Source organism: Lissotriton helveticus, chromosome 4_1 (genome assembly GCF_964261635.1).
Source record: "Lissotriton helveticus chromosome 4_1, aLisHel1.1, whole genome shotgun sequence".
NCBI lineage: Eukaryota > Metazoa > Chordata > Amphibia > Caudata > Salamandridae > Lissotriton > Lissotriton helveticus.
In genome coordinates this window covers 66,950,291-66,966,102 of record NC_136063.1, presented here as the reverse complement: position 1 = coordinate 66,966,102, position 15,812 = coordinate 66,950,291, and the positions used below count along the sequence as shown (strand labels likewise).

The 15,812-nt window shown below is 46.4% G+C and overlaps 2 protein-coding genes across 2 annotated transcripts in view; one reads left to right on the top strand and one right to left on the bottom strand.

The window, feature by feature from the left end:
* LOC144827867 (embryonic protein UVS.2-like) overlaps positions 1-15,087 on the top strand; it is a 59,147-nt gene extending 44,060 nt beyond the window's left edge. The window contains exons 11-13 of the mRNA XM_078686032.1: positions 689-807; positions 9,190-9,412; positions 15,077-15,087. Coding sequence (XP_078542158.1) covers positions 689-807; positions 9,190-9,412; positions 15,077-15,087 — 353 coding nt within the window. The remainder of the gene's footprint in view (positions 1-688; positions 808-9,189; positions 9,413-15,076) is intronic.
* An 87-nt stretch (positions 15,088-15,174) lies between these two features.
* LOC144827866 (embryonic protein UVS.2-like) overlaps positions 15,175-15,812 on the bottom strand; it is a 92,373-nt gene continuing 91,735 nt past the window's right edge. The window contains exon 13 of the mRNA XM_078686031.1: positions 15,175-15,371. Within this exon, the coding sequence (XP_078542157.1) occupies positions 15,175-15,371 (197 nt within the window). The remainder of the gene's footprint in view (positions 15,372-15,812) is intronic.

The window sequence follows — 15,812 nt, the reverse complement described above, 5'->3', positions numbered from 1 at the left end:
GAAGGAAGCAAAGGCCTTCTACAGCAATGGGGAAGGGAGCTCGCCAAGACCTCTTGTTGGGATCCAGTGAGCTGTGCTCCCAGGATATCTGGGTGTGTTGGCATAAGGCTCACTGCAGGAAGTGCTTGTTTCTCAGAGTCAATAGGCGTCTTACCATGGAATACAAGGTATCGTGGGGCCAGTACACCAACAAAATTCTGTTGAGTCTAGGGAAAGGAGCAGCGGGTGGTCATGGATTAGCGTTTTTTTGTTTCTGATTTCTCTGCCGGTGGAGTCTTGGCCACCAATGACCGGGGGATGACAAATATCACACTGTGCACAAAATATATGGGAACGCATATGATTAGTGACGTGGGAGAGTACTGACAAGAATCTCTGAAAGTGGGGCTCCTTTATTGGCAGTGATATGAGCTCTGTTATTTACCATCCTGACAGTAAATGTGTACTTTCTGACTGGAACGCCATGTCTCCAGTTTCTTGCCATGTACCACTATTTTTGTGGACATGTGAGCTGAGGCGCAAACAGCGTGCCAGGGGCATCAGGCAGGACCTGACTCCTGGCTCTGGGTTGGCACACAGTTGTGGAAGGGCTGAAGCTGAGATGTGTTTTTTGCATGCGGACTTTGTACACTCATCATCAGTACTCTATGCACTGAGCACTAAGATGATTTTTTCTTCTGTTTGACAGTAAAATGTGGCGGCACATTCACCAGCTCTGACGGCACCGTCTCATCCCCTAACTTCCCCAACAATTACGATTCCAACATGGACTGCGGCTTCTACATCACGGCTCCAGCTGGATCCAAGGTAAGGGCAGGAGCCACCCAATGTCATTCTAGTACTGAGAAAAAACAGAAGGTAAGCCTAGCAGACCCTGGAATCATGAAGAACCTTTTAGAAGGTTCGCCAGAGAGGGTGGTATGACATCATGACTTTCCAGGACAGCTTTAAACAAGCATTAGTAAATGCATTAGGTTTCGCCTATGTGATTAATAAGCTTTTTTTGTAAGTTGTAGTTTGCTGAGTAGTTGTACAATGTTGTACAATGTAAGTTACAGAAAGTCTGTTAAAGAGTTATGACTTGTTTATGTACAAAAATACAATATATTGGGTTGTTACTAGTGGTATTATAAAGTTGGGACATTGGGTAAAAGGTAGAGGACAAACATAAAAAAAAACATATACCTGATAAGTAGACTTGAAAATTGTGCAGCTATGGGAATAATAGGTAAAGGGTGGATGGAAAATCATACAAGAACAGCAAAAGCACTGTTTTTGCAAATCAAAACAACAAGATTACGAAAAGTAGATATAAAAGGTGCTGTTTGGTTATTGCCCATTGGTAAGATAAACAAATGAAAATTACAATGTTTAAATAAGCATTTGAGCAGTTGTGCAATATAAGTGAAAGAAACACACTGAAAGTGAGACTGTTGTTTTATTGAGAAGTGCAAGTTTTTTTTTATTGCAGATTTCTCTTACGAAGTTTTTATTTATTTTGCTTTGCACATTTTTCTTTTATTATTGCGAAAATACTTAAGCATGAACATACATTCTGAAACAATAATGAATTGTTAGAAATGGGATCTCTGGTTGGCTAAGGCTTGCGCCAAAGCCAGGCAGAGACCACCACTCTAGTCAGGGCAAGGGAGTTACACGCAAAAGATAACCCCTGCTCACCCCCTCAGTAGCTTGGCACGAGCAGTCAGGCTTATCCATGAGGCAATGTGTAAAGCGTTTGCACAACACACACACACAACAGCAGCAACACACTAGGCACACCACAAAAGGAACTCCACAAAAGGTTATATATAAAAATAGCCTTTGTATTACCATAAACACATTAGATCATATTCACACAATTTACACTGTGCCAACTGGCACTGGGCAGTATCTACAGGGGATTATATACACATGACAGGGCCAATTGGGCCACTGTCAGAACAATCACAAAGGGAAATTAGCAAATGTAGAACATATAATAACTGTGGCATAAAATAATAATTGTAGAGCGCAACCAGTAATTACTGGCGGAATAATGACCTCAGCATTATCACATTAGGCATAAACACATTAAGAGGCATAAATCACGGTGCATAAATACAGCACATAACTCACATGTCCTGCGCACCTCCATAAATTACAGTATGCACCAATCACCTTGCACAAGAATCACATTAGGCCTAAATCACATTACGGCATAGGCATCACCGTACAAATACATCATGTATTTACCATCATAAACCCAGTGTGCACTAAGCGGGGGCACCACACACTGAACTGGCCCTAGGCCAAGTCGTCTCTCACAGGGCTCCAACGCCCTATGTTCAACAACAGTCAGGGCTGGCTGAAATGCAGCGAAGTAAAAGTGCACAACAGATTCGGCCTAAACGTGGCAGCTGCCCACTACTTGCTGGGCAGCTGTAAAATGAGCCCTGGCACCACAGTGCCCTCTGAGCCTCTCTTTGGGACCCTAGCAGAAGATAAACAATCCCAAGTGTTGCAGCTGCCTGTGCTCTCACAGGGCATCTGAAAGTAGGAGTTCACCACTGTACCCTGACCCCTCCCTGGGGCCCTTATGAATAAACTATGGGCACTGTTGCAGCTGCCCGCTCTCAGGTGGGGCAGCTGGTGAAAATAGCACTGGTTCCGCAGGGGCTCTAGAAGTCCACACCAGGACTCTCCCACTGGATTGGCCTCTAAGTCCCCCGGGGCCTCCTCACGACAATGTGGCCCCAAACAAAGTCAGTACAGCAGGAGTTGGGGAGCGGGCACCGGAAATGTGCCCCGACACCCCCTCTTACGACTACACCACTGCCTTACTCACCGGGTTCTTCTGCAGCTGCACGCGGGGTACTCCTGCAGTGGCTGCGGCTCATCTCTTCTAACCGCGGTGGGGCAGGCACCGGCAATGAGCCTTGTACCACCTCCGCCTTCTCTTTGATGGCCGTGCTTCTCCTGTGGAGCCTCCGAGGCTCCAGGCACGTGGGACGCCCCTGACGTCAGGACTCCTCTGGGCAGACCGGTGGTCAGAACGGCCAGCACAGGAGAGCACCCGCTCCTCGGGGGCTCTCTCTCTCATCTGCAAGGCGGCCTCCTTCAGTCTACAGGAGCACGGGGTGGGTTCCCGTCCGCTTCCTGTTTCTGGGCGCTGGAGCGCGGGGTGGGCTCCCCTCTGCTCCCAGCCTTTTCGCTAGGGATTCCGTGGGCGCGGGCCTTCTCTCGGGACAGCGGAAATCCCGCCCCACGTCAGGCAACACGCGACCTGATTTCCGGTCTTGGCACCACTGCGGTGCTCCGTCTTTCCGGGCTGCGGCAGTGATGCGGGGCAGATGAGGGATCCCCATGCCCTGTTTAAAATGGTCGCAGATCCGCGCTGCAGCCAGAAAATAGAAGCGCTGCTTCTCTAAAGAAAGGCACCACCATAAAGTGGTCCTCAGGAAAGGAAGGTCAAGCGCTTCTCCAGGCAATAAAAATATAGTGCTCCCCAGGCGCTCAAGCACAAAGTCCAGATAAAGTCTTTTGGGAATGAAGGGAGGGCAAAGGCTGGGCCCAGGCAGGTCAGATCACAGGGCCCTCCAGCAGGGAGGCAGTCCCTAGTGGCAGTTCCTCCTGGCGCCCAGCAGCAGCAGCAGGCCCCCCTTAAATCAGGAACAGCAGAGAGAACAACTTTCATGGGGTCACAGCCCCTTCTTTTATACACAGATTTCCTTTGTCACAAAGGTGCAGGGCAAGGGGGAAACCAGATGCAACTGGTTTGGGGGAGCTTTGGAGCACTTTGTTGTGCTCCGCTCCTCTCCCCTTTGTCAGGTGGGGGCTAGGTGCTCAGACGCACCACAGGGCGCGGAGCCAGCATTGTGGAGGGAGGGCCCAGCCCTATTCTGATCCCGGGTGTAACTCCTCCCATCTACATGCAGATCTCCCTATTCACCACTGGTCAGACCCATCCTGGCTCCTGGAGCCAAGCACACCATCCAGCACCTGTTAATCACAAGCCAGACATGCACTCCACATCAGGCAGGCAGACACACAGCACACAGAAATGCCAACTTCTAAAAGTGGCACTTCTCCACTAGTCATAATAAATCTGCGCACACCATTGCGCAGCATTTATTCTCACAAGTTCGCACATACCAAACTCCCCCCTGCACTCCTCTCACACCAGGAATTACCATGGACACATATATCCCCCATGCGTTCCTACGGGAGGGCAGGCCACTCTCCCCACACGCACTCAGAGTGCGCACACACTTTACACTGCGGCACAGTGCTAAAGTGCGCAGAAGCCAAAAGCTCCAAGTATCAGGTCACATTAAAAGGCAAAAAGTTTAGGGATGAACCTGCCAAAAGAGCCAAGTCCGACATGAACATATTGTAAATATTTCCACTTGCATTGTCATTGGCATTGTGTTAATTATGGTTTACTATTTTTCTTTATTTAGACAGTACACTGTGGCATTTTTCATTTTTGTGCTATATACTTTGAAGTTTGTATGTTGTAAATAATCCTGTATTTTCTCTCAAGGCATTTGTCATAAGTCCCGGTGCCACTGCACCTGCTTCACCGTTGAAATCATGACCCTAGTGCCTGCTAGATAACTGCTTTAAGAATGTGGAGTTGGTGTTCTTTATATTATATAACAACGAAAATACAGTAGGCTATTTTAGCAATTATTAAACTAAAATACCCGGCATAAAGCGAGCTAAATTAGTCCAAGCGTTTGCCTGTTTTAAGAATGTGTCAGTTGATGTTCTTTATATTATATAACAATGAAAATGGAAGCTGGAAGCTGTTTAAATTACTTCAGAGGACTCAACCCCTTTTTAGCAATTCTTAAGTTAAAGACCTACGCATTAAAAGTATGCAAATAAATGTGAATGTATTTTATATCCACAAAAAGACGAATGGCAAACTTCTTACTATAAGGAAATAACTCCTGCTTCAGTTTACAGAGTATCGCTCAATTACACATTGCTTATTCATCCGGACAACGGAAAAAACAGCAAATGATATAACATATTTTGTGCTAGAACAATACTAACTGCACAGTAAAGGCCAGTCCAAAAAAAAGCCAGTCTTACCACCTACCGGCTTACTAAGCTAAATGCCTGGTGTTAAAAGAGTCGAGAACTCACATCAAAGAAAAAAAATAAAGTAGCACAAATCATATAAAGTCACCAAACACGCTTGTTCACAAAGACGAGCTTTGTCGCAATGCGACAGCAATGACCAGCAGCTGGAATTTTTTTATTTACTGCTCTTGAAACTATAGGCTGCAATCACACAACTCAAGGAATACTTTTAGAACAGGCACAGGACCGTGTTTACAGTCCAGACTCTGCAGCAGTTTTCTGGCGCTGTAATGTTATACAGAAACTGTCCCGACGGATAAAGGAGGTTAAAACATCCCTTCAGAGCTCCAGGGAGCGTGCTCATGTAAAGCACTGCAATCAGTTCGTTAGAGCTAACGCGACATAACGCGCCAACAACAAACACATGACACAGAAAAAAACTATTTTATTAGCAACAAACACATGACACAGAATAAAATGCAATGTTATTAGTGGAACAAAATCATAAAGAATGTGAAATGTGCCAAAGGTTCCACCCACTAAAGCAAAGGTAAACAAGCTTGTTTTACATGTGTGCAGTCAGAGGAAGATAAGTATCAGTAAACAGTAAGCGCTGTGCAGCCTTAACGTAAGAACAAAGGTTCCACAACTTTTGAGCCCAGTGCCACTGCACCTGCTGCACGATTGCAATTATGACCATGGTGCCTGCAAGATATTTGTATTTGAGACTGCCTGTTTTGTAGTAGTTGTTAAATATAGCAATAATTGGTGTTTAGAGGAGTTATGACAACTTTTGGCCCTGGTGCCACTGCACCTGCTACACCATTTCAATCATGACCCAATTGCCTGCAATGTAACTGCACTTGTGAATGCCTGTTTGGTAGTAAAATATAGAAATATTTAGTGTTTAGTGGTGTGCCTCGAGCCTTTGGTCCCGGTGTCACTGCACCTGCTGCACCATTATGATCATGGCCAAGGTGCCTGCTAGATAACTGGACTTGTGACTGTCTGTTTAGTAGTAACAATTAGCAGTATTCTGGGTTTAGTGGGATCCGTAGACCTGTTGGCCCTGGTGCCACTGCACCTGCTGCACCATTCAAATCATGCCTCTTTTAACTGCAAGGTAACTGCACTTGTGAATGTCTGTTTAGTAGTCAAATATAGCTATATTAAGTGTTTAGTGGTGTGTCTCAAGCGTTTGCTCCCGGTGTCACTGCACCTTCTGCACCATTGTAATCATGACCCTAGTGCCTGCTAGTTAACTGCACTTGTAACTGTCTGTTTAGTAGTAACATTTTGCAATAATCTGTGCTTATTGTGTTCCCTAAAGCTTTTGTCCCTTGTGTGACTGCACCTGCTGCACCATTTATATCCAGCCCTTCTTAACTGTAAGGTAGCTACAATGGTGACTGCCTGTTTAGTAATAAAATATAGCAATATTAGGTGGTTAGAGGGACATAACGAAATGTAAATAGTACGCAGCGTTAACCAAAAGAAAAAAAAATTCAAACCACAAATGCGGATGGGAATGAGTAGTTAGGCCATAGGAAATTGATAAGAAAGACACCAAAGGGAGGATGGGAACAACATATAGAAAAGGAGGAAAGTAAACCGGCAAGCATATGGGCCAATAAAATGTGAAGGTGGGTTGCAAGTCCTTTTTAAGATATATTAAAAACATAGGGAGCATGGCTAACAGCCGAAGGTGGCTGATGCGTAATCTGTGTGTTCCTGGACCCAGGCCCCAATATCCTTCTTTTATCCTACGCCTACGTGCAGCATCGGGCTCCCTACTCAGACCTGGAGCGGTACCGTGCTGTGCACTGACACCCCTGGCGGGCGTTTAGTGTGTGAAATAAGGCCTGACCACTAAAAACTCCTATACCTCACTGCGCTGACAACATGGTGGGCACACGAGTGAACTCGAAGGTTGCAGTATAAGAGCGACCCAGGCAGCCCCCAGTGCTCCTCACCCCACAATCAGCTATACCCAACAACGGGGCGGCATAGCTGACGCAACTGGGTTCGGCACAATTGGACTGCTGCCGAGCATTTCTGCTGCACGAGTGGGCCGGATGCAGTCATGCCCGGCTCCGCGTTTCGGCCTATATACTCCCCAGCTACCCCCGCCGCCGCACTGACTAAGGTGAGGAGAGGCCCTGGATCTGACCACGTGGGCATCTGGGATGACTGTGACTGAATGCCTGGGGTGGAGATGTGATGCATTGAATTCAAGTGCCCTGATCTGGCATTAGCGCTCGGCGATTTGCTTTCGCTGTACCGGAGGATCTATTGCAGACCGGTCTGCAACCTGCAGAATGCCACCCTGATTCCGTGGGCTACCCCCCCTCTATTAGGGAACCTCTCGGAACATCCCTGTGAAACCCTGGTATCATTACTGAATACAAAATATAACATTCTCAGTAAAATTCTGGCCTGCCGACTGCTCCCATTACTCCTGCACTTGATCCACATAGATCAATGTGGTTTTGTTCCCAGACGCATCACCTCCTTGATCATGAAGTGCCTGTTTGTAATAATGGACATAGCCCAAGACCGCCACCCATATGCCGGCTGCCTTTCCGTAGATATCTAACAAGACTTTGATACCCTATGCTGGGAATCCCATGCTTGCTGCTTTGATTCGCTACGGGATACCCCCGGCTTATATCCGGTAGGTGAAACTACTATATTCAGGCACAAGTCGTAAAAAAAGAAGTGGGGGGACGCTGTCACCGGAAGTGACGTGACAACAGGAAGTGACGTCATGAAAGGTGCCGAGCTCCTCGTCCCAGAGAGGCCAAAGAGTGAAGTTCAGCTGTTTGGCTATATCCATCACCTACGGCCAGAGCCAGAACTGATCCCCATATCTTCGATCCCTACCAGGTGTCTCGCGGCACTCAGCAGGGTAGCCCTGTTTCCCCAACCCTCTTAATATTGGCGGATGAGCCAATCGCGCAGGGGATCCGTCAGATGGTGGACCACAGCGGGGTCACTTTAGACCCAGTGGTGCATTCCATGTCTCTATATGCCAATGACATGCTTCTGTATTTCAAAGACCTCCGGGAGGGAAAATAAGAGATAGCCAAGTTGCTGTCCTTCTTTGGCCACTTGTCAACACTGCAAATTAATGCATATAAATCTTGTGCTTACTTCTTTACTAATACATATACAGAGCCCACATTTGGATTTGGTGACACACAACTACAAACAGCACAAAGCACCTTTTGCTACCTTGGGATTCAGATATACCACAAAATACAAGACCTATTGGGGGGCAACCTCATACATACGATTAACAGACTGATATCTCATGTGTCGTTTTGGGTCACATTACCCCTGTCGATACAGGGCCGTCTGTCCCTGGCATAAATGCTGATGTCGCTAACTTGCCCTGCTTGCTGTACCACTATGTGAATTTACCGATGATTATACCGGCATGGGTGTTTAAACTGTTGAACACCATACTGATTGATTTCACATGGGAGAGGGGACCCCGCAGAGTCAGCTACATAAACTGCAGTTACCAGCATCCAGGTGCGGCATGGGGGCTCCAGACTTCAAAGCATATTTTATAACTGACCAACTACAGTGGCAGGATAGTGATGGTAAATAAGAGCTAAAACATACTTCTGTTTCCTTATGTCATGCTGCCACCTACTGGCAGGAGAGTGATGGTAAATAAGGGCTAATGCATACTTCTGTTTCCTTATGTCATGCTGCCACCTACTGGCAGGAGAGTGATGGTAAATAAGGGCTAATGCATACTTCTGTTTCCTTATGTCGCACTGCCCCCTGCTGGCTGGATAGTAATGTTAAATAAAGGCTAAAACATACTTCTCCTTTCTTATGTCACATTGCCTGCTCCTGGCAGGACAGTGATGGTAAATAAAGGGCAACGCATAATTCTCGTTCCTTATGTCACACTGCCTCCTGCTTACAGGACAATGATAGTAAATAAGGGCTAATTTATACTTCTGTTTCCTTATGTCACACTGCCCCCTGCTGTCAGGACAGTGATGGTAAATAAGAGCTAAAATATACTTCCCCTTTCTTATGTCTCACTACCCGGTACTATTTAAGGACTAACACACACTTCTTATTTACACCCTGCAGGTTTCATTGACATTCACATCTATTGCCCTTGAACCTAATCCTACGTGCAACGCTGATTCCTTGTCTATTTTCGATGGTGCCAAGACCACCTCCCCACTTATTGGCAAATACTGCAAATCCATGCCAGTCGCACCAGTGACTTCCACCGGGAGCTCCCTTCTGCTCCAGTTCCACAGTGATGGCTCATTGAACATGAAGGGATTCCAGGCCACCTACACCTTCGGTAAGTTTATTTGCGGTAAAGAGACTACTGGCTCTTCATCACTGAGCTAGGCACAGCAGGGAGGTGTCTTTTCTTATCTGAGAAGAAGTGGCAGAAGGCCTGTGTGGCACCATGGCATGTGCTCTGCTTTACTGTGCATGGGGTTAGCCTGTACCCTCTTGATGCTGAGCCTGTGCAGAAGAGATACCCAATGCTCCATCACGAATAAAGTGTGTACAAAGAGCACAAGTTGGCACTGTAGTCCACCCATTAATCACAGGGGTCAAGAAGGGGACTTTCTTGCCTTAAGGGTCAGTTGAAGATATTCACACACACGGTACATGGACTGGATGTAAAGGTTTGACCCTAGTGCATTGGAAGGCTGAACCACACACATGTCCACCAATACTTAAACAAAGTTCCAACACATGGGACCTTACTTTGTGAAAGTCCTTCCTGGGCTGTCACATGTGATGTAAACTAGTGAAAGGTTGTGCAACTTAGATCAGACAGCAAGACTCAATAAATAGGGGAACAATGGCAGGGAAACTATAAATGCAAGTATAAAATTACCTTAAAGATTCAGGTTTCAAGGTCAGCATGTGAAAGATTGCTGAGGTCTGACCAATGAGCACCACTGAGTAAAGGATTGAGACTGGTGTGGTAGCAGCAGAAAAGGATTAGCTTAATGTATACTATATACATAAATGATTCTTGAATACCTGAGAGCTCTGAAATAGATTTCCATTCACTCCTGAAGTCAGGGTGTGGTGTTCAGATACACTTTCAGATACAGCTTTGGCCACTGATGGACCCTTTCACATCTCCGAGGATGCCCATCACAAAAGGCACTAGTGCCAATTAATCAATAAACTCATCTCCCACATCTAACTTCAGCAGTAGTGACATGACGAAGGACACTGCTCCTGATCAATAAATAGCCTCGTCTCCCACCATTTAACTCTGGTAGTAGTGACGTGTGTCAGGATACTCGTACATATTAATACATATCCTCCACTCCCACCATCTAACTCAGGTAGTAGTGACATACGTCGAAGGACACTAGTGCCAATCAATAAATAGCCTTGTCTCCCACCATCTAACTCTGGTATGAGTGATTTCCCTTTCAGTGGAAGACAAAGGGGGTCATCTAGCAGTTGGTGGAGTGACAGCTTAGAGCTCTGAAATAGTTTTCCACTCACTCCTGAAGTCAGGGTGTGGGGTTCAGATACATATTCAGATACCGCTGTGGCCACTGCTGGACCCTTTCACATCTCCCAAGGATGCCCATCACAAAAGGCACTAGTACCAATTAATAAATAAACTCATCTCCCGCATCTAACTTGAGTAGTAGTGACATGTTGAAGGGCACTAGTGCCAATTAATCAAAGCCTTGTCTCCCACATCTAACTTCAGTAGTAGTGAAATGTCGAAGGGCACTAGTGCCAATTAATAAATAGCCGTGTCTCCCACCAAATTACTCTGGTAATAGTGACATGAATCGAAGGACACTAGTACATTTTAATAAATATCCTACTCTCCCACCATCTAACTCTGGTAGTAGTGACATGTGTGAAAGAGCACTAGTGCCAATCAATAAATAGCCTTGTCTCCCCAGTCTCATTCTGGTAGTAGTGACACGTGTGTAAGGGCACTAGTGCCAATTAATAAATAGCCTCATCTAGCACAATCTAACTCTGGTAGTAGTGACGTGTGCCAAGGGTACTGGCACCAATTAATAAACAGCCTTGTCTCCCACACCTAACTTCAGTAGTAGTGACATGTCGAAGGGCACCAGTGCCAGTTAATAAATAACCTCTTCTTCCACCATCTAACTCTGGTAGTAGTGACGTGCGTCAAAGGGCACTAGTGCCAATTAATAAATACCCATGTCTCCTTCCATCTAACTCTTGTAGTAGTGACATGTGTCTTGAAGCACTAGTGTCAGTTAATAACTATCCTCCTCCATGAATATCTAACTCTGGTAGTAGTCACATGCGTTGAAGGGCACAAGTGGCAATTAATGAATGGCCTCGTCACCCACCATCTAACTTTGGTAGTAGTGACATGTGATGGGGCACTAGTTCCAGTTAATAAATAGCCTTGTCTACCACAATCTAACTCTTGAAGTAGTGACATGTGTCTTGGGGCAGTAGTGCCAATTAATAAATAGCCTCGTCTCCCATCATCTAACTCTAGTAGTAGTGACGTGTCGAAGGGCACTAGTGCGAATTAATAACTAGCCTTGTCTCCCACCATCTAACTCTGGTAGTAGTGACATGTGTCAAGGGGCATTAGTGCCAATAAATAACTAATCTCATCTCCCACCATCTAATTCTAGTAGTAGTGGCGTGTGTCAAAGGGCAGTAGTGCCAATTCATAAATAGCCTCGTCTCCACCATCTAACGCTGGTAGTAGTGGCATGTGTCAAAGGGCAGTAGTGCCAATTCATAAATAGCCTCGTCTCCACCATCTAACTCTGGTAGTAGTGGCATGTGTCAAAGGGCAGTTGTGCCAATTAATAAAAAGCCTCGTCTCCACCATCTAACTCTAGTAGGAGTGGCATGTGCCAAATGGCAGTAGTGCAAAATAATAAATAGCCTCGTCTCCACCATCTAACTCTGGCAGTAGTGACATTTGTTGAAGGACACTAGTGCATAGTAATACATAACCACCTCTCCCACCATCTAACTCTGGCAGTAGTGACATGTGTCGAAGGACGCTATTACATATTAATACATTACCACCTCTCCCAACATCTAACTCCAGTAGTAGTGGCATGTGTCAAAGGGCAGTAGTGCCAATTAATAAATAGCCTTGTCTCCACCATCTAACTCTGGTAGTAGTGGCGTGTGTCAAAGGGCTGTAGTGCCAATTATTACATAGCCTTGTCTCCACCATCTAACTCTGGTAGTAGTGGCATGTGTCAAAGGGCAGTAGCGCCAATTAATAACTAGCCTCCTCTTCCACCATCTAACTCTGGTAGTAGTGACGTGTCTAAGGGCACTAGTGCCAATTACTAAATAGCCTCGTCTCTCACCATCTAACTCTGGTAGTAGTGACATGTGTCGAACACACTAGTACATATTAACACATAACCACCTCTCCCACCTTCTAACTCTGGTAGTAGTGGCATGTGTCAAAGAGCAGTAGTGCCAATTAATAAATAGCCTTGTCTCCACCATCTAACTCTAGTAATAGTGACGTGTGTCATAGGACACTAGTGCAAATTAATAAATATCCTCCTCTTCCACTATCTAACTCTGGTAGTAGGGACATGTGTTGAAGGGCAGTAGTACATATTAATAAATATCCTCCTATCCCACCATCTAACTCTGGTAGTAGTGACGTGTGTCATTGTCCTTTCAGTGGAAGACAAAGGGGTCATTTAGCAGTTGGCATAGAGCAATCCTGCGGCCTATTGGCATTTCAGGGCCTTGCACGTCTCCTGTAGATGCCCAGTAAAGTCCGGCACGGGTGCCAGTTAATAAATGTCCTTGTCTCCACCATCTAACTCTAGTAGTAGTGACGTGTGTCGAAGGGCACTAGTACATATGAATAAATATCCTCCTCTCCCACCATCTAATTCTAGTAGTAGTGACGTGTGTCATTGTCCATTCAGTGGAAGACAAAGGGGGTCATCTAGCAGTTGGCAGAGAGCAGTCCTGCTGCTCATTGGCATTTCAGGGCCTGGCGCGTCTCCTGTGGATGCCCAGTAAAGACAGGCACTGGTGCCAGTCCATAAAAAGCCTCCTCTCCCACCATTGTAATATGGAAGGCAAAGGGGACCATGTCAAGGAAATTGGTTTTGTCTGTTTTTTGTAATAAATCTCTGTTTTGAGGGCTTGTTTGTGAGAAGCAAAAATGAATGCTGCTGCAAACGTTACATCTAATTAGGGTGGGTGCTCTGCCTGCCAGGGCATGGGTGGAGGTGGTAACTCTGCAGCCACAGCAGCCTTCAGGCACTGACTGCTGGTGTCTGAATGACCCCAAAGTGCTGCTGACCAACTCTATCATGGGGCTGGGCTCAATTATTAACAAGCATTGGCATAGCCAATAGGTCTTGCCTTTGGGACCTTATAAGTGTTTAGGGGGGAGGCACCATGGCCAACGGGGGGCGGGGGGAATGAAAGGCACGGTGCAGAGTGAGTGGATGAGAGCTAACTGTGCAGTGTGAGTGGGCAGAAGTATATAGTGTCTGGTGAGTGCTTGGGACTAGACAGTTCAGGGCGATGGTGTAGGGTGAGTTCTTAGAAGCAGGCGGTGCATGGTGAGTGCGTGAAAGCAGGCGGTGCAGGGTGAGTGTGCAGGAATAGACGGTGCAAGGTGTATCAGGCGCCAACTGTGCTGCAGGGCAGATGGCGGAGAGTGAGTGCATAGGAGCAGGTGGCACAGGGTAATAAGTTCTCAGGAGCAGACCGTGCATGGTGAGAGCATGGGAGCATATGGCGCAGGTTAACTGTGAAAGAAGCAGATGGTGCAGGGTGTCAGGAGCAGACGATGCAGGATGTCAGGAGCAGACGGTGAAGGGTGAGTGTCAGGAGTAGGGTGTGCAGGATGTCAGGAGCAGTTTCTGCACGGTGAGTGAGCGCAGCCAGTAGTGAGTGAGCGCAACCCTGCTGCTGGAAGAGCCAGGTCAGCCTGGTTTGTTCTTCTCTCCCGGTTGGCTGAGTTCAGACTCGGTCAATTGATTTGGATGTAACAAAAAAGGAAAACATTCCCGTCCCCACTAGGCCACTGGCGTCACTGGAGCAGAACCGCGCCCGGTCCTTTAACTCATCGATGGCGCTGCGGATGATGGGAATTAGGTGGCATTAATGATGGCGGATCTGTCAGCGGGGCTTGTTTACTAAGCTGGGAGCTTTGCTCGTGCCTTTGCAGAATCGCAACTTTAACAGCCGCGGGCCGCACTTGTGTTGTGAATTAAATTATTTTGTTCATTCCAGCTGAATGGATGGTTTAAAGGGACCCCCTTGTGTGATTTTGTGCCCACCGTGCACACTACAGGGTTGAGAGGGCACAAGCGCCCCGCTGCAGCACCTACATTGGCCCCAAAAGTTAAAGTTGACAAGTACTCGTGCATGGTGATTGCGCTAAGGATGCCTGTAGGCGATAGATAGAATCCTCGGAATGGCGCGATTCACAAAAACAGGATCCTCTAAAAATAAAAAATGGACAAAATAATGTAATTAGCAAGACAAGCGTGGGCCGCTGCCGCGAAAGTATTGATTCTTCGAAGGCAGGAGAGAAGCTCCCAGCTAAGTAAAACGAGGAGGAGGGGAGGCAGCAGCAGGGGGAGGGGAGAGAGGAGGGGGCCTTTCCCTTGTGGGAGCGAACAGGAACCATCTGTTTGTAATTAACATATGGTTTGAAAGCTCGCTCATGCAAGGGAATCGCCAAACGTGTACGCGTTGCCATTCAAAGCAATGCAACACATGTACGTTTTTTGCCTGCAAAGCTGAAGCGATTACTAAAGGTCTTTTTCCTAAGCAGCGCATTCTCGCTGCGTAGGCGAGACCTAAAAAAACCTGTACAATCCATTCATATTTTATATAATCAAATTATATACCAATAATCACCACAATACATTTGCATTGCACATATTCATTGGGGATCATGAAAACCTGAGTGAGTTTTACTATTCAGTCTACAACTCATATGTGTTTTTTCCATATTTACTTGCAGTGAGCGCCTAACCCAGGAAAAGCTGACATGCCACAGCTTCACAGAAGGCCATGACCCCGGAAGTACACCTATTCCACGTAAAGAATGGGTGGATGGCTTTAGGGCTGCATTTGTTTCTCTCCGAGTCTCAGTTTTTGGTCGCCCTGCTTCTCCCACTTGTTGAACATGTGGCATTTGTTCCGTTGCGTGTTGTCATGACAGGTAGTCAGAAGCTCATCGCCAGCACTGATCGCAACAGTGAACCGAGTATTTGCAACCTGCCTGTCATCTGCTTCCTGGCTCCCCAGTGATGTATCTGATGGTGAATTATACTAAGTGTGAAATGTTACGCTGATGTGAAGTGAAATAAAGGCATAAAATAAAGTGTTGACTCTTGCTGATCATGTAACAAAACCAGCTGTATATTGGAAGGTTGGGCACTGCCCTTCTGACTGGGGTCTCCTATTTCTGGGAGAGAGAGGAGAGAGAAAGTGAGAGAGAGGGGAGAGAGAAAGTGAGAGAGAGAGAGAGAATGTGTGTGTCTGTGTGTGTGTGTGTGTGTGTGTGTGTGTGTGTGTGCATGCATGTGTGTGTGTCTACAGTTATGACTTTTAAAATATTAGACTCTTTCTAGTGCTTAGAAACCAATAGTGCCACTTCTGGACATTTGGTCACCTCTGAACGGGACTATCACTTTTGTTTACCGAAACAGACGAATGGAGTTGTTTTGTGTAAGTTACTAACCGATTTAATCAAA